Here is a 20,957-nt window from a genome sequence, read left to right as displayed (position 1 = left end):
ACATTCTACTGTCATCAACTTGGAATAGTATAATGTGTTAAATTATCCACTTAAAACAAATAAATTAAATTTGACTGCCGATATGAAGTAATTCACTTAAACTGAATCTCTAATGCTACGACATGGTCCTAATATCATAATAGATCAATACTAGTTATTACTATCATAATACTTAATTCTCAGCTCAACAAGTATTTATGCTTGTATATCTAGAATTTTATACCCATTATTACAAGATAAGATACTATAGTTATAATTCTCACCTATGATTACAAATATAGAATTTTATATAATAGAAAAAAAAAAAGTTATACACGCTTATTATAAGGGATTATAATTATAATTTCCACATCCAAACAATGTTGTACATTAGAATATTAAAGTCTTCAAAAATGACATATTAGAATATCACGGGAACTCGCTGTTATATTTTAGTTATGCTTCGTTCACATCCAAACAACGTTGTATATAACCAACAACATAAATACCTTTTATAAATACGCTTTTCTACTTTATCACCAACCTTTTTTTCTGTGATAACATTCTTTAAACTATTTCAACTTGTCACTGTTGGATTTACTAAAAAAAATATTAGATCGATTTCACATAATTACTTTTTTATAATTAATACATGTAAACAAGAAATTAATACACCTTCTGCTAATTCATGTCTATATATTAATTCATGAAGCCACATATTTATTATGCTGTGTGTGATATGCGTTATGACCTTCCTATTAAATCAAATCAAGTCAATATTAGTTTATTTCTAATTAACTAGTCATTCGACCAAAATATTTTTTTATAATACTTAATTTTTTTTATTAATACTAAATACAATTTTTTTAACCTGTATAACTTTACATAACACTCGAAGATATTTATAATAATTTTTTATTAAAAATTGTAAGATTTAAGTAGTATTAATGAATTTAATTACATTAAATTTTATAGTTTTTTTATTAAAAATTACAATTTATATTCTTATCTGTGCAATGTTATTTAAGTTAAAATATCATATTAAATATAATCAAATATTTATAAATTTTAATGGTGATCAAATTTTAATATTTATAAATCAAATCAAATTAGTATTATTTTTCATAGTTTTATTAATTAATGTTTAAAATTTTTCCATCAACATTAAATATAATAAACTTTAATTTCACTCTTTAATCACAAAAATGAAATCATATTTTTAATTTGTTTCTGAAAGTTTATTTTTCCATCTTTGCAAAATCCTAAGAGAACAACGGAAGAATACAAAAGATGGTCACGTGAATACAGGTAAAGTGCGATGAATAAGAAAAAGTTGTTGCCTTGTGTATTAATTGTTTACAATTGTTGTACTGGGTTTGGTATTTTTCTGAGTCGCTTTTTTTAGGGAGCCGAGGGATAAACCATGTTGTTGTGATTTTCAAATACTATTTATGTAATTATTTTAATATAAATTTTACAGTGAATCTCCTTAAGGTTTGAATACGCATGCCATGTTAAGATATAATACATAACGTCAAGCCTTTTTTTTACTTTTATTTATTTATTTTAATCTTTTAACTTGTTAAAATATTTTAAATGTTATTATTTTATAATAATTTTTAATTTTTTTAATTTTTTTATAATTATAACACACACACACACACACACACACACACACACACATATATATATATATATATATATATATATATATATATAAAGATATATAACCTATTAATTTTAGATATTTACATTATTGAATAATTTAAAAAGTATAAAATTAAACAATTTAATTATTAATTTGAATACTGTTATAAACTAAATTAATTTTATAAAATTTTATTAAAAAATAATGGTAATAGATATTTTATTGTACACATGATCATATAAATAATATAAGATAATTTCATAATTATTTAATTATTAAGTTATTTATTATTATTTTAATGATTGTGTAAATTAGGTTTTATGTGAATTAAAAATATAATAATTTTATAATCATTATTTATTTAATTATATTGTAAAAAAATATTAATTAAAAATTTAAAAAATTATAAATTATATGTAAAGAAAAGTCAATAAAAGTTGATCAAGGTTTCATATTTAACGGCTTCACAATACTCCAGCAATTTTATAAATTGAAACATGTACAAAATAGCTTATGTGAAACACATGAGAATATATTTCTCCCCATAAAAATAATATTTATTTCTTTTAAAATAATTGTTTCATTGAAAATGTATTGAATGGAAATATTTTTTTATATGACAATAAAAATGATAAATATAGATTGTATATGATTATATATAAATATTTAAAATATTTTTTTTTAAAGTTATGTTATCATTTAAAAATTTATATTAAATTTTTTTATATAAAAAATTTTTCATTTAATATGCTAACTTATACAAATCTTAATATTACTTAAATATTTATTTATTTAATTTTTTATAGAATATAAAATTAGTTAATTCGATTAAATTATCTAAAATTTAATGTTTATTTTATGTTTTATAAATTACTTATTAATTTTGTTTGGCTTATATGTAATTAGGAGTTAGCAGAAATAGTATATCCCAATAAGACTATTATGTGAAAATTTTTATAACAAATAGACTACTCTTCTTTAACCCTAGTATACTTATATTCTCTAAAATAAAGTAATTAAAATAAACTTCATAACAATCTAATACAAGAGTATATTTATGAATGAAATACAATCTTAAAGTATTTATAAATGGAGTGCCTTCATACCATTGACTCAAATTTATTATATAACTTTGGTCACGCACTTTTTATTCGTTCTAGGTGATATGAGACTTTTTTTTAACATACCTTAGAGAGTGTGAGGTTTTAAAGATGTACTACTTTTATTAATCCCAACAAAGATTAACAGACAGATAAAGTTTATTGAGTTATTTAGTGAAATTTGATCCGCTGCGGTGCAAAAATCTAAAATTGTAGATATTCGAATTCAGCGGAGAGGAAACACTGTTTGTTAGCTTTCACCACTATATGCATTTGGTTAATTCATGGTTTTGACTTATTCTATTTTGATTCAAATGTTTCTTCTATCGAAATTCACTCTTTCGTATTAAACCCACCTTCTTTCCAATTTTTATGGTCTCACCTTCAGCCTCATTGTTCCTTCAGAAAACTATAATCATGGGCTCACCACTTTGTCACCAATGGATATGACTTTAATTGTGGGACTAGCAAAAATAGAGACAACTGGTTTCATAGATATTTTTGTTATTAGTATCAATTCATCTGCCTAACTTAAAATTTGAATAACTCGAAACCTAATCAACCCGACAATCCATTCAGATAGAATTGATAAACAATTTTATATAATTGAGTTAGAATGATTCGTAATTTTTTAACCCCAAATCATCTGCAATTGCCTGATAAGACTGAATCCTATGCATGATCAGTCCTTATAAAAATAACATATTTTACAATATAATTTTATAAATTTTTTTATTTAAAATTAATATTTATAAATAAGTCTCATAATACATTTTTAATATTTATAAAAAAATTATTTCTTTTTTCCTTCTCCAACTCCCTCTCCCTCTCCCGCCTCCGCCTCCGCCTCCAACCCAGTAGCTTCCCCCACCCCCAACCCATTCCTTACTCCCTTGCTCCACTACTCTTTTGAATGACTTGAACCCTTCTCACGCCTTGAAACTAGTCCATCACGTTGCGAGCGAAAATATTTAAGTTTTGCATCATAAGGTAATGGCCTTGGAGGAGAACAGTACATGTCAGATAGAGAATTATCGAGTGATGCTGCGAAGTCATAGAAGCATCCCCTTGAATAGATGAAGGAATTGAATACACATCCTCTTACGAAATATTGATATGTACTGAAATTTGAGGTTGACAGGAAAATGGTTATATTTTTATTATTAAGTATAGCTCTCATCAACGTCACGATACATCATCTAGAAAAATGAATCTAGGACTGTAATATTTTATAAGTTGAAATATATCAAATAGGAGTGATTGCCGCAGCAGCTTGGAGGAGTAAGGTAACAAGGAAATTCCAAATTGAATCCGAGATAACTATTTCAGCATGTGGCAGTCTCTTTACCCCTCCTCTAATGATTTCTAGTGGACTGCAAATCCAAACTTTGGAAGGAACCTCTATCTCCACCCTTTTCAATTTGCTTCGGGGTACTTCCCAAAAGACACTTGAGTCGAAATAACTATACGGGATCATAAGAAAAAAAGAAGAATTAGGGGAAAGAAAATTGATTTTTTTTACAAATATTAAAAACATGTATAACGACTTATTTATAAATATTAATTTTAAATAATAAAAAATTAAAAAATTAAATAATATATTAGCTTAAAAATGTTGAGTTGACTATTTATCATTTAGTTTAGCATTTAACAAAAACAACAAAAATTAAATCTTAATTTTTTAATATTTTAGAAATTAAATTCTAATAACAAATTTTATAAAAATTTATTATAAAATGTGTTATATTTAAGGAGACCAATCATATATTTAAACTATTTTATTTTAAAATGAAAATTTATAAAATTAATATATATATATATATATATATATATATATATATATATATTAGTGTCTTTTTTATTTTGTGTTTTCTTTCAGTTGCATGCATACAAAAGTACTATTTGATATACGGCTTCAATACAACTTAATGCTTTTTCATTTTTCATTGACGAATTGTAGATACAGTATAATCAAAGTCTTCGGTAAGAAGAGAAAAGAAAGATGCGGATAAGAATGTGAGCTGTCTAGCACAATATATATATATATATATATATATATATATATATATATATATATATGTTTCTTATGATTTTTATTAAGTTTTTCATCTTATTTTAAATTGTATAACTCATTGAAATAAACTCATTTCAGCTTATTATAATAAATTTTATTATTAAATTTACATAATAAACCTTTTATGCAATAAAAAAAATTCATAAACTTGAATATATATAAATTTATTGAAATGAATTATATATTTAGTTTTATTAACTTCTGTACAAATTAAAATTTTAAATAATTCTATAAAAAAGGCTTATAAGAAGTATACAATTACTTTTATAAATTCAAACAATTAATTATTTAAAATGTCTCTTTTTATCTTCTACTCATCAGTACTGATATTTATAATGGCCAGAGGAACTTTGTGGATTTGTTTAATGTTTATCAAGCTTATATTGAGCTTTTTTATATGCACTACGCAGCCGCTGAAACACTGATGAAAACGAACGATAACTACAATTTTAAAGAACTTGACGAAGATAGTATAGTTTTCAAATTTCCACTTGACGAAAATGTTAAAGTTAATTAAAAAGAACACAAAAAGAAATGCAAATTCTCTCTGCATATATACATAAATATCCAGTTGCACATATTATTTTATGTTCTTTGTTAGTTGGTAACCTGTGGCAATGTCTGGGTGAATGAAAACGATGCACACTTATGTATTTGTATGTGCGCAGAAGAAGACCAATTAAGATTGATAGATAATGATGATGCTGGTAATAATCGCAGAATGAGTAGCATTTCTTTGGCTTTTTGCCCAACTTTTTTATATTAATTTTAAACATGAAAGTTGGAAGAGACATTATCCGGATAGCAGGTGGCCAAGTGTAGATTATTCACTAATTAAACTCTGATCTTTATTCATGATTGGTAAATTAAAGTTCAAACTCTATTCATGGCAATTGAAGAGTTATCTCGAGCCATCCATGAAAAACAAATCTAAAACCTAACTCTTCTGTTTTCTTGTTATTTTTGTTTGATGCTTAAGATTTTCTATTAAAGTTTCTAAAATGAAAAATATTACTTATTTTTTTGTTACATTAATTCTGTTTTATTAAATATAGTTATAAAAAGTATTTATTCAATAAAAAGTAAATAAGTAAAATAAAAAAGGAAAGGAATATACAAGTCTTAATAAATATGATACTATTTGGATGACATAAATGCTCATCCTCATGGTATTTAATTTCTGGCAATTTGGTGTATTTTTATCAGCAACTGGGCGAGAACTATTAAAAGTCATAATTAAGTGATTAATTTATAAAAACAATAAACTATTTTTATTTAAAATACGTTGAGTTACACGTCAGTTAAAAATCCCAAACAGACGTAAGGAATTATCAACGGAAAAGCTTCAACAGATTCCTTGAGTTCAAGTAATTATTAAAGAATGATAAACTTAGGTCATATATATAAAAATTAAAAATCATTTAAAATTACAAATAAATTTTAAAAATATTACATGATAATTCAAAATTAAATAACAGTATAATTATTTTATAGTAATAATGTATTTTAATCTAATCTTTATATCGTATGTTCCGTGTCAGTGAAAGTAGATTTTATTAATATGTTGTCTTGCCATGGTACTCAAAGAAAGCGATGAATAACGTTTAAAGATGGCGATAAGAATTAGAATAATTGCCACGGCATAGTAAATTTTAGTTATATGAATAAATATGCACTTTTTTATCCTGCATCTCAGAAAAAAGCCAAAAATGATCTAACATTGTTGACTTTGAAAGCTAAAGCTAACAATGATTTGTATTTCTTTATAGGCAACCTAACCATATATGTTTGGCAAAATCATTAGTGCTTAGGAAGCGACCATATCTCAAAAGTGGCAATTTCCCAAACATTTCACATAGCGGGTAACTTGATAGCTTTTGTCGTTTCACAAAGTCTTTGTTTTAACAAGTGTCGTTTTATCCATTAATAAAATCCTAATGAGCAAATGTTACAAAACCACCCTTCTTTAATCAACAATAAAGATATTAAATATCAACTTTGTTACATTAAGTGGGAAAGAAATTGATTTCTTAAATAGAATTTTAACTTGAAATTTTACGAATAAATAAATAACTGAAGATATTTTTATCTTCTTAAATGACTTTCAAATTAATCAAAACTCAACGTGGTGAGTGAATAGTGATAAACTTATCAAAGAATGATTAAAATATTAATATCCTAAGAAACAATGACTTCCTCATGAATAATTCTCATAACAAATTTTATTTTAAGATTCATTAAGTTGAATTAGCAATAAAAATTATTTGGCAAAAATATCGATAACCCAAAATGAAAATATATGGATACCAAAATATTACTTATGCTCTAAATTTTAAGGAATTATAGACTATATATGATTTAAAAAAATCTAGTTAGGTACCAAGAATCTGATAGGAATCTAGGTAGATTATGACATGTTGCTTTTCAGTAATGAAACTCATTATTTAATGTTGAAGATGCCTTTGTTTGATTAAACATACTTAGAGTATGTTTGTTTTCTTTTTTAAAAAAGAGCTTTGTGTTTTTAAAAATAAAATATAATGTAAATTTGTACTATATTTTACTTTTAAAAATAAAAAACCTTTTTTAAAAAAAGAAACAAACATACTCTTAATGTTTCCTTTTCGGAGTTCACGTCTATCCATAATGTCTTTAACATTTATATAGGTTTAATTCTCTATAAAAATTTTTGTAATTTTTTATTTTTAATTGTTTAAAATAAGTCTCTTATCAATTTTCTTTTACAAAGTATTATTTTTTTATTTCATTCCTTTAAATGTTATGAATTTTTTTATTTATTCCTACATTTTCAAGGATAATAATAAAAAATTTATATTAAAAGGGACCAGATAAAAAATTATATTATTTAAAGGAATTAAATTTTTTTTTTCAAGAGAGTTAATTAATAAAAAATATATTATAAAAAATTAAAAATATTACAAAAGTATTTTAGGATAAAATGATTAAGCCTATTCATATATATGTTACTCTTTAACATATGTCTTCCAACTTGTATGAATTGAATTCTTCACGTGAATCTCATCAAATCAATAAATATATATTTCATGACCAAAAAAAGTAATTTAAATATTTTAGTGTAATATACAAATAATAAGAATTTAAAAAATATATAATTAACTTGAATATAATGTTTTTACGTTGATTAATCCTATTTTATTTTTCACCAGTGAAAAGAGTAACGTTGAGTTAGTTGTAAAGAAAGATAAAAATTTCTACATGCTTGTTTATTAGTATACATGTATAAAAAATCCACTAATACATCAAAATCAAATCAATCAATAAAAATGTCATTTATATTAAGTTATCGAATATTAAACTGATATCCTCCGTTAAACAATGATATAATAACCTTTCTTTTTAAAATATTTAGAAATGATATATTTTTAATGAGTTTCGTTTATATGTGTGTGTGACTCCAAATTCAATCAGTGTAATCATGATCTTGTTCAATTAATGGGTGGGTAAGATGAGAAAAATATACAATAATTCGTCTATGATATGATTAGCTTAGAATAAGGCATTGCCAGCTGCAAGATAAAGGTTCTCCGATACTACTTTACACAGTTGACCCACAGAATCGGAACATTCTAGGAGAAAATTGCACAACATATTAATGAGAATGATCTAGGTATTTCCTCCCAGGAATTGAGCAGCTCAGAAAAATCCTGTTTGTTTACCCCATTCGACATTTTAGCCTGAGCAAAATGATGAAGTCACTAATGTTGCCTTGTTTTTTAAAAATATGGCTTCATGCCATATTTTGTTATAATTATTATTTAATTTATGTTAATAATGAAGAGCCAAATGAGAACTATAATAAGGTTATGCTGAAGTGAAATAGGTTGAGAACACTAACCTCTAGCTATTGCAAAGTTGGTTCGTGGTCACAATTCTAGTTTTTCAAACTCTCACTTATTCAAGCATGATGGTGTGTTTTGTTTTAAGGAGAGGAGCTCATTCGGTAACCTAAAACTATGAGAGTGCAAAATATTTATAAGACTCTACCTATCATAGAGTCCATTCCGAAAAACTAGTGAAAGTAACTTCCGCGTGGAACAAAAACGAATGTCGATAATGGGGTTATGTGGATCACATAATGTTTCTTGAAAATCAGAACTAGAAACAAAAATTGGTTGCTAACATTCTCCCACTTGATCCATTAATCCCATTATTAACCATAATAAGAAATTAAATATATGGATCATGGTGACAGTTCCTTTAATGATGAATATTATCTTCTATGTATCACAGTATATTGAGTTTCTCAATACTAACTCTCAACTTAATTAATAAATCACATGTTCATTCAAGGTCAAAACTAAATGATATTTCTCAAACAAATAAACGTGTGCACAAAACGAAAGAGAAAATATCAAATATGAGTAAAGTCTTATAAAAAAAAATAAAAGTACCCATAATGATTGTCACATCATGGAACCAAGTCCCATTTGTGCTACATGATCTTTAAAATTCTTTGGTAGCATGCCTTTAGTTAAAGGATCGACAATCATCAACTCAGTGCTAACATGCTTAATGACCACTTTCTTTTCCTTAACACATTCTCTTATAGCTAAATATTTGATGTTAATGTGTTTACTTCAACTTTCACTCTTGTTATTATTAGCCATAAATACTGGAGCAGAGTTGTCACAGTACACCTTCAATAGCCTAGATACAGAGTCCACAACTCTAAGCCCATATGTAAAACTCTTCAACCATACACCATGTGAGGTAGCTTCAAAACAAGAAACGAACTCAGCCTCTATAGTGGAAGTAGCAGTCAAGGTTTGCTTCACACTGCTTCAAGACACAGCTCCACAAGCTAGCATAAAAATGTAACTAGATGTAGATTTCTTGGTATCAATGCAGCCAACAAAGTCTAAGTCAGAGTAGCCTATCACTTCCAAAGCATCAGTCTATCTGTACATAAGCATGTAATCCTTTGTTCCTTGAAGATATCTCATTACTTTCTTTACAGCTTTCCAATGGTCAACACTTGGATTACTCTGATATTTTCCTAACATTCTAACTGCAAATGCAATGTCAGGTCTAGTATAAACCTAAGCATACATAAGATTTCCAATAGCTAAAGCATATGGAATATTTTTCATGTGTTCCTACTTAAGGTCATTTTTCGGACATTGACTCAATTCAAGCCTATCAACGTTCACAATGGGAGCTACACTTAGTGAACAATCTTTCATATTAAACCTCTCTAAAACCTTGTTAATATAGGTCTCTTGAGACAAACCCAAAATGCCTCGAGATCTTTCTCTATGGATCTTAATGCCTATTACATAAGATGCCTCACCCATATCTTTCATATCAAAGTTCTTTGAAAGAAATTGTTTCACTTCATATAACATACTTTTATCATTAACCGCAAGTAAAATATCATCCACGTATAAAACAAGGAACTAAATCTTACTCCCACTAACCTTCAGATATATACATTGATCAATGATATTTTCTTCAAAGCCAAATAAATATATTACTTCATGAAATTTTAGATACGATTGACGAGGGGTTTATTTTAATCTGTATATAGATTTATTAAGCTTGCAGACTAAATGCTCATTGTTACTAGAGAAGAATCTTTCAGGTTATTTTATGTAAACCTCTTCTTTTATATCACTATTGAGAAACGCTGTCTTCACATCCATTTGATATAACTTAAGGTCAAAATGAGCTACCAATGCCATAATCACTTGAAGAAAATCTTTTTTAGACACAGGAGAAAAAGTCTCCTTGTAATCAACTCCTTCCCTTTGAGTGAATCCTTTGGTGACAAGTCTTGTCTTATGTTTCTCAATGTTGCTTTGTGCGTATTTCTTGGTTTTAAAGACTCATCTACATCCAATGACTTTTACATCATCAGGAACTCAACAAGATTTCAGACTTTGTTAGATGCCATAAAATCCATCTCATCTTTCATGGCATTGTACCATAAATTTGATTCCTTAGAATTCATGGCTTGTGAAAATGTTTCAGGATCATTTTTGGCTCCTACGTTATAGTTAGATTCTTGTAAATACACCACACAGTCATTAGAAATTGCCAACTTTTTGACTATAGTAGACCTTTTTAATGTTGTCTCATTATTTTGGTGGGAACTTATTGTTCAACCACTTCCTTAACAGGTTAATCAACATTCACTTGTGGCTCTTTGTCAATAACTTGATTTACCAAATCATATTTAATAGCTTGTGGAACTTAGATAACTGGTTGTCTAATACGCTCTTTAACTAGAGAAACATGAATGACTACCAATCTATCATTTGAAGCAGAGGGTTTAGCTTTATAATGATCTGTTTCAAGAGTAGTGTCTTGAATCAGGTCACTCCTATTAATCAAATCATTTTCAAGAAACTTTGCATTTCTTGATTCCACAATTCTAGTGCTACGAGATAGACAATAGAACTTATACCCTTTAGACTTTTCAGCATATCCAATGAAATACTTACTAACAGTCCTAGGGTCAAGTTTCTTCTCTTGTGGGTTATAAATTCTTACTTTAGACGAATATTCCCAAACATGTATATGTTGCAAACCATGTTTCCAAACTTTGAATAGTTCAAAAGGTATCTTTGAGATAGCCTTAGTTGAAACTCTATTTCTTAAGTGCTTTAATCCACAAGAATTGAAAAAGCTTTGCATTGCTTCTCATGCTTCTCACCATGTCCATCAAATTTTGACTCATTCTTTTTGCCACACCATTCTGATTCGAAGAACTAGGCATAGTGTACTGGGCAACAATCTCATGTTCTTGAAAAATTTTTGCAAATAAACCAGGTGCTTGTCCATTCTCTGTGTATCTACTATAGTATCTCCACCTCTATTTGATCTCACAATCTTTATTTCACATTGCAGCTCTACTTTAGCCTTAAAAACTTTAGAGACATTCAAAGCTTCATTCTTAGAATGAAGCAAGTAGATATACATATATCATGAGTAATCATTTATGAAGGTAATAAAATATCTCGAATTACTTACGTCCATGTCTGGACAATAAATATCTATATGAATGATCTCTAACAGGTTTGAATTCCTTTTGGCACCAATTTTAGACTTGTTAGTTTGCTTAACCTTAATGCAATCCACACAAGTCTCAAAACCAATAAAGTTCAAAGTACTAAGTACTCCTTCATTTACAAATCACTTAATTCTTTCAATGGAGATGTGTCTCAATCTCTGATGCCACAACATAGAGGATTTCTTATTCACAACACATCGTTTTATCCCAGTAGTAACATGCATAGAATTATAAGCGGCATTATTTCGCAAAGTAATAGAATAAAGACCATCACATAGTTCATCAAAACCAACAATTTTAGATTTATTCAATAAAGTAAAACTAGTATCTGAAAAATTAAAAGAAAAACCTAAAAGCGCAAGTCTTGAAATTGAAATCAAATTCTTAGAAAAATCAGGAACATAAAATATTTTTTCTAAATTAAAAAAAAACTACTATTTAAAGTTAAAATGCACGTCCTAACTACCTCTACATGTGAACTTATCCTACTCTCTGAGTAAATGCATTGCTTACTTCCCACTGACCTCCTTAGGTTTTGCATAACTTGCAAGATACTACAAATATGGATTGTAGAACAAGAATCAATCCACCATGTGTTATAATTAATATCAACCATATAAGATTTATAACAAACAAAAGCAAATGGATTACCCTTCTTGTTTAGTCATGTCTTGAATTTCAAGCAGTCTTTCTTTATGTGTCCTTTCTTTTTACAAAAGAAACATTTTGGCTCCTTCTTTATGTCCGACTGAATCGAAATCTTTCCTTTGTGATTAACTTGATTCGTTTTACTCCTAGTAGAGGTAGTTAAGTTCACACTCTCCCCTTCTTCTATGAGTAACCTTTCCTCTTCTTGAGCACACATGGTCAACAATTCATTAATAGACCACTTATTCGTATCTGTGTTATAAGAGATCTTAAATGGGGCATATTGATGAGGCAAGGTACACAAAATATAGTGTACCAAGAAGGAATCAAATATGGTAACCTCTAAGGCTTTCAACTGAGCCACTATATCCCTTATGCATATGATGTGATCATGCACTTCTCTAATCCTAGTGAGCTTTATGGATGAAAATTGCATTATAAGTGTATTGGCAAGAGATTTATCAGAAGTAGTAAATTGCCCATTAATTGCCTTCAATAAATCCTTGACTTTATCATGTTGATAGATAGAACCCCGAATACCAGCAAAAATAATAATCTTTATGAAAGTCACCGAAAGACAATTAGACATCTTCCATTTTTCATAAAAATCAACTGCATCTGGAGTGCTGGTTGCGGTAATAGCTGATGGTTTGTCCTTCCTAATAGTATAATCAATGTCCATCCACCCCAAATTAAGAAGAACTCTCTCTTTCTAGACCCTATAGTTGTCACTCTTTAACTCAAGAATACCACATTTAATATCAGAAATACTTAGATTGAGAAACTTTCAAAATAAATATCATGTTTTACTAATGCAAACATACTTTAATTCATGAATCTAGTGACATAAAACTTGCCTGTGGGCTAAAGTCCTATTCAATTAGACTTATTACACATCTTTATGACAAAACTGTAAAATTATCTTTTTCTTAATCCCTGTGGGTAGATTAAGAAATATAATCCAATATTTTATCCTAATTAATCATACACATGCAATAAAATTTCTGTGAGTAGATTTCATCACATTATATATAATCAATTATAATTAATATTTTTCAATGTGATTTAAAAACTATATATATAATTTTTAATCAATCAAAGGTGTTGTGGCTACTTTCCAATTTATTTAAATTATACTCATCACCAAACATTAATTCTCTCCAAAGAGCCAAATGTTAGTATTAATATAAAATAAATTAGACATAAAAATTAATAATGTCATACTAAATAGTCACAAAGAAAGGATATATAAATTTCAGAAACATATACTTTACAAATATAAGGGTTTGGTTTAGTGGCTGTCATTGTAGTCCACTGCTATAGAGGTCTTGGGCTTGAGCCAATGGAGGACTGAAACTTACTTTTGGATTGATTAAGGGCGAAAAAACATTTGAATAAAATTTTTAAAGACAGGTTTCAAACCCGCGTCCTCCACGAAGGCCAGGGCATTGCTAACCATTAGGCCATGTGCCATTATCTATCGTTGTCTCACGTCCAAAAATATATGTTCATGTATTTGTAAACTCAGAAACCACACAAAAGCTATGCGGAAGCGAAACAGATTTAGAACACTAACCTCTGGCCATTGCAAGGTTGGTTCGTGGTCGTAGTTCTAGTTTTTCAAACCTTCACTCATTCAAGCACGATGGTGTGTTTTGTTCTAAGGAGAGAAGTGGATTTGGTGACCTAAAACCATGAGAGTGTAAAATATTTATAGAGCTCTACCCATCATAGAGCCCATTCCAAAAAAGTAGTAAAAGTAACCTCTGCCTGGAACAAAAACGGGTGCAGATAATAGGGTTATGTGGATCACGTAATATTCCTTAAAAATCAGAACTAGAAATAGAAATTGGTTGCTAACAATTTACACTAAAAAATATTTTTTTAAAAGGGTAATTTTTGAACATTTTGATTATCATATTGTGTTGACAAATAATTTGACCAAATTCACCTGATTCAACCCATTTCAACAAATGATTTGGCTATTCCCTAATGACACAAACTTTATTGAAATGCATTATGAAGTTCCGTCGAAATGAAAGCAAGTTCTTAGTAGAGAAAAGGTGATAATAGATATTCTCTTTAACAATGGGGTATTAAGGAAGGGAAAGAGAAAGAAACATTTGTAAATAAAAGAAAATTGAATTTTAACGAAGGATTGATTAATAAAGAGTAATAACACATAGGCATATATACATCATTAAATAATGGTAATAATGTTAATTTTAATGCTAAAGCCTATATTCAGCTTTTGAAAAAAATTTAAAAATTACAATTTATTTTTTAATCTTTCAAAAATAGAAAAAATTCATAGAGATACAAAAATAAATAACAGAATGCTTGAAATCAAGACATTTACTTGAGTCTAAGTCACTAAAAATATGTAACTTGAAATCTGAAGTTAAAGGAAAGAAAAGTCTCTTACTAGGAGAAACTTTGATAGGTAACTTGTAGATAAAAGCCAGTAGCATTTAATTACTTAACAAAATAAGAAAGATTGGGTCTAGTAGAAGTTAAATATGAAAATCTTCTGATCAACCTTCTACAAGATGAGATGTCAAATAAAAGAGAGTTAAGATTTGTAGAAATGATAATGTTAGAATTAATGGGAGTATTAACAGGCTTGACACCCAAGAAACCTACATTAGATAGAAGTTCAAGAGTGTACTTTCTTTGACTTAAGAATATACTGTTGGAGGCTTGAGGAAATTCAGGGTTAAGAAAAATACTTGAGCTCACCAAAGTCTTTGATCTTAAAATTTTCATTAAGAAAGTTTTCACATGTATTTCATCAAAATTATTCCATATTAGAACAACATCATCAACATACACCAATAAGACAATAATTTCACTTGATGTGTTTAATGAAGAAAGTATTATTTAAAAGACATTGTATAAAAATGAGAGATTGAAGAGTTTGGAAAGAGTATAAAACCATTGTCTATTGAGTTCTTTAAGCCCATATAAAGACTTTTTTAGCAAGCAAACTTGATTTGGATTAAGAGAAGCAAAACCTTGTGGGACTGTCATGTACACTTCTTCATCTAACTCGCCATGAAGAAAAGTATTGTCAACATCCAACTAATGTTTAGTAGAGGAGTCTAAGAATTGTCATTCTTGCAGCAAGGAAAAAAGTGTCCAAAAAATCAAGTCCTTCCACTTGTTTGTATCCTATTGAGAGATCTATTTGAGTTATATTTAAGTTTGTAAACCCATTTACAACTTGTAGGCATTTTTCCTTGTGGCACCTCAACAAGAATCTAGGTGTTACTCTTTCAAGAACAACAATTTCTTTCTTTATAGTAGGGAATATCTTTTTTGTAACCCATGTTCATAGATGACCTTTTACAATTGTGTCACTATTATTTAATGGTTCTATTTTTTTAGTAAATTCACCAAGTTTTATATGTATGAGACATATTGTGTAAGTCACATAAAACTTTAAGTATTTATATGTAAAATAAAAATTTTACATAAAGCTTTAAGTAAACATTTTTTATATGTAAAACAAAAATTTCATTCATAATAATGTTCATAACGCGAGCATATAAAATTAAAAGTCAATTAATTTTCTAGATAATGAATAACATCTTGAACTAATATAGGATCACATTTTAATTGCCTAGGTAGCTCTCCTCTATTTTCTAAAGCTGCTTTATTCAATGTGGAGTTTTGTCTTTGTGGGAACCTCTCGCTTTCATGATTTTTATCATACATGCTTGCAATGATAAGAATATACAATTTGACTTCATAGTTGAAAATGCTTCAAATGATTCCTCCAGAGCCTTTGTAAGTTCATCAATAGTTATGAGAGATTCTTTATACTGTAAGGACTGAATCGAATTAAAAAATCTATGATCTAAGACATTCAAATTGGAAAAGTTTTTCGATTGGTGCATTAAACAAATATCAAATCCATCTTGTGAAGATAATCGATAAAATTCTTCATCATCATAATCAATGTGTTTTCTTGCATTATCTTGTTGAATAAATATGGGATGACCCATCTCTTTTCTCAGTCATTTTGGTTGACAGGACTTTTTCAATCAATTAACTCCTTATAACTTCTTTTTTAACTGAAGTTATCAGTTTAGTCTCTAGTGTACCTGTAATTCTATTAACACTAGTCCTTTTATCTAGTTCTTGTGTGATGAAAGGAAATATACCGATTTTTTCAGAGAAGAGCTCATTCCTATTCACATCAAACCTTGGACGACCTATAGCAGCCAAAAACACCACTTTTACGATAAAGTTTTTGCTTTTACAACATCATAAAGGATCATCTTCATTTGGTAGTAGATAGTAGTTCTTACAACATTTTGTCATATAAAATCACTTCTCGTCGATTTGAACCACATTATACATTCCTAAGAAAATTGGATCATTTGGTATGTTAGAATTATCAAGCATTAATAAGCAAAATTGCAATCTATCTCTTTTATTCTCTTCATTCAAAGAAGGCTTTATAGCATTTGAATGTCTTTGTATGACTCTCGATGTTAAATGCCAACATAGTATGGTCTTGTTCGTATTCAATGCAGAAAGCAGGAGACTTGATAGTTGTCCTTCGATGCAAAGGGATCTCACGAATTCGAGCTAAATTAACCCTCTTACAGTCACAATTTCTTGTCTTTTTGTGGGACACATCAGTATGTGCACCCTTATTTTTGACTTGTTTCCAAACACGTTAAATAGTGTGTATAGAAATTGAAAACTGTGATGCCACCATTTTAGTGATTTCTTTTTTTAATTTTCCATTAACACTCTTCTCTAATAAAGCCTTATATATGATCTTTTCCTCAGAATTGCTCAAATATTTTTTCTTTGTAGGATCTCTATGAACTTGTAGTAAATCCAAACTTGCCATGTCATTGTTGACATTTTCTCCTAATAACATATAAGAAAAAAATTAAATTTATAAAAATTTTGAAGAAAAATATAATGATAATAATTAAAATTCATGAAGATACAAATCTCCACAATGAATTAAAAAAGTAAATGTCCATGTTAAAGAAAATTAGTAGTATAAAAATATTGAATGCAAATATGATTTAAGTAACAAAAAAAATTTGAATAAATTAATTAATACCATAATCCAAGTTCTGCTCTAATAATAGATGCAGTCCTATTTCCATATATGTATTAATCTCAGCATCATTCTCCAAAGATGGTTCTCTAGCTAAGTTCAATAATAGACAATCACTTAAAGAATATTCAAACGAAGCATCTGAAATTTTGTACAGGTCACTATCTATATCTGGTTGATTTAAATCAAATGCCATTTGAGTTGGACATGATGATGATTCTATATCTTATGATTCTATATCTTCTAGTTGATTCAAATCAAATGCCATTTGAGCTGGAGATTATGATAAGGGAGAACTTGGAATAATGTTAACGTCGATGTTAAGAATTGAATTTTTTGGTGCATTAATATTGTTTTTGGTAAATTGGTGCATCAATATTTAAACCTGAATATGTAAATTCAACATTCAAATCTAAATCAAGTAATGGTAATTTATGCTTTGAACCCATGCTGAAAGGAACAATGACTATTTTGATTTTGTGAACGTGGATGGCGAACAACAATATATAGTGGAGTTACCTAGTGTCACCTCTAAATTTTGACAAAAGCACAAATCCTTAAACAAATTTTAAATTAAAAATTTTTAGTGGCAAATAAATTATTTGAAGAGAATATATATGACACCAGCTAGAAAAGAAAATGAAAGTATATTTATGTCTAAATCACTGTAAATTGTAGTAATAGTAGACAATTAAAAGAGGAAATAAATTGATGAGGATATGACACCATTTTGCTTTTCTCTCTCTTTGACAATTGGAGTAGTGAAGTAAATTTTGGGTTTTAATGGCATTGTAAAATAGTTGGATAACATTTAAGGTTTATAGTATCATATGTCACTAATTAATCAATGAATAATAAGGGTAGGAAGTTAGAAATGAAAATAAGAATATTAATTGCATTTCTTAATTTGTGTGAAAAAACCTTAAATGACACATAATATGGGATAGAGGGAGTATATTACAAGCATTCTTTTCATAATTAATAAAAGATATTTATTTTTTAAAGACTTTTAATTGATCACAAGAAGAGTGACAAAGTCTATAATGTCACAAATTCTTATTAATAGAAATAAGATTACAATTTCTTTTTAATAGAAACAAGATTACAACGGGCAAAATCAATATGAGACATAAATGTATATGACATAGTATGTGTGGGATCCTTTAACAAATACAATTCATTCTTGAACTTAGTTGTACCTATCATCTTGTAAGCATTGGAACTCTGTATCCCCCAAAAGAATAAGAGAAACTTAGCTTGCAATGCAAGAAGAAGGTTAACTTTGATAATGAAATCAAATTGTACTGAAAAATAGGTAAGTAAAGAAAGGGAGAAAAATGAATTGTTCCAACAATGGAAGTAGTGATAGAATTCCCATTAAGAAAAGTAACAAGAATATGTTTAATACGTTTATAGGAAACAAAGTTTAAGCAAAGATGGTTAATAATACTTGTATCAAAAATCCATTTTATGTGGAAAAGTTTACCATTAATACTAGAAAGTGCAATTTGTTATTGAATAGAAGACAAATTTACTTGGGCATTGGTGTTATTTGTAACACCTTAATTTAATTTTAGAATAATAAATTTCGTAAAATGAGAATAATTAAAAATTTGTTTAAATATAATTTTTCAATACAGAGTTTCATCAAAGTTTTTCAAAATAATAAGGGATTACAAGTTTATATAAATAATTTACAGAACCAATTCAATTACATCGTAATTTCAAAATAAAATATAAGTCTTATAGCAGTTTCATCCATCCCTTCACTGAGGCTGGTGCTGATCATCTTGGTCACCTGAAAAACAAATATAAGAATGAGTACTCTACATTATCCATCACATAAACATAGAGACTCACCTTGCATACTCATGTATTCTAATATATTTTACTCTCAAGTATTATCAATCACATAAAGCACTCATCATACATTCCAATTCAAATTACAATTGGTGCACTCACTGTACCAACAACATTTCACACACGTGCGCTCACTGCATATAGTCATGCTCATTGTGGCACTGTGATCGCAGTTTCACACAATGGATGGTCACTGGTTACCCCCGCATCACAGATATCACATGTGCAGTGACGAGTCGTTCGACAAAGGTATTGGTTAGAGGTCTAGTCAGGAGGAGAGTGTGTGGCCTGTGGTGCACCCATGCTCACTGTTGGTGTCACCACCACTCTCTCTTCCCCAAGGTATTTCTATCGTCCTTATCTTCCACACCTCCAATATATCATTGAACCATTCATAGCATATTCACAACCACATTTAACATGCCTCATTCACACACATTTCAGCCACATACAATATCCATATTCGCACACAACACACAAGCTCACATTCATTCACAGAACGCAGCTTAGAGGCCCATATTCAGTCATATTACATGACACAAATGCCCACATTTACCACACAAGATTCAATCATATAGTTTTTATCACAATTTCTTTTCAATCATTTTGTTCATCATACACAATATTTCTCAATGTCAATAATACTTGGTTCCACATAAGATTTCCACTATACCCTAGTACAATCAAGTCATTTTCATCCAAACGCACACCTTTCTACGTGTTATTTCAATCACAACTCTACAAGTAACAATATAAATGGATTTTCAAGCAAAATGAGATAGGGTAGGGTCCCCATTACCTCGGATTGAAGACCCACACACGAAATCAACCGTAGTGCTTCTGACACGAATTTTGTCCTAAATACATGGAAGAATCCCATGAGAATCAAGAGAAACAAGCAAACAGAGAATGAGGATGAGAAACTAAAACCCTAACCATTAAAATTTACCTTCAAGCTTCTCCAACATGATTTCAACCTTCAATCTAACTCTCGAACGGCTTTGGAGGCAATTTAATTGGTGAAATAGGGTTTTAGGTCGAGAGGAATGAGAAATGAATTTTTCAGACCCTAACCCTTTGAAATGCCTTTATGTCACGACACTTTCGCTACAGCGAGACCCTCTCACTGCAGAATTGCACCCCTCACTGTCGCTCTCTCGCTGCAGCAAGGGATCTCTCTCTACAGCAAGAAGGCGACAATTTCACGCCTTCCTCCTAGGCCCTTTCGCTATAGCGAGACATCTCTTGCTACAGCGAGAACACCCTACATCATACACTTAGCCTATTTCAAGCAGTTCAAAAAGTCAATCTCGATGCAAAATTAGCATTCACATCACATTTCGCAAATATACACATATTTATACATATATTCTCATCACCATTTAATATTCATCATTATTATATCAACTCATCACACACTCAAGTGCACATTTCACATCCATTTATATATAATAATAATAATAATAATAATAATAATAATGAATATTACAAAATTCAGGGCGTTACAT

The 20,957-nt window shown here is 28.7% G+C and overlaps 1 protein-coding gene across 1 annotated transcript; it reads right to left on the bottom strand.

Moving 5' to 3' along the window:
• Window positions 1-12,519: 12,519 nt before the first annotated feature.
• On the bottom strand, window positions 12,520-13,185 carry LOC113852052. The gene has a single exon (XM_027482310.1). The coding sequence runs from the start codon at window positions 13,183-13,185 to the stop codon at window positions 12,520-12,522; it is 666 nt and encodes a 221-aa protein (XP_027338111.1).
• Window positions 13,186-20,957: the final 7,772 nt, after the last annotated feature.

This window comes from Abrus precatorius, unplaced genomic scaffold (genome assembly GCF_003935025.1).
Source record: "Abrus precatorius isolate BTA unplaced genomic scaffold, Abrus_2018 Scaffold10, whole genome shotgun sequence".
NCBI classification, from domain to species: Eukaryota; Viridiplantae; Streptophyta; class Magnoliopsida; order Fabales; family Fabaceae; genus Abrus; species Abrus precatorius.
Note: the sequence above shows the minus strand (reverse complement) of the source record. Positions and strands in the feature narration are given on the sequence as shown.

Bases quoted from the DNA above. Each gene is read 5' to 3' on its own strand.
- LOC113852052 (XM_027482310.1), bottom strand. From the start codon at position 13,185: ATGGACATTGATTATACTATTAGGAAGGACAAACCATCAGCTATTACC.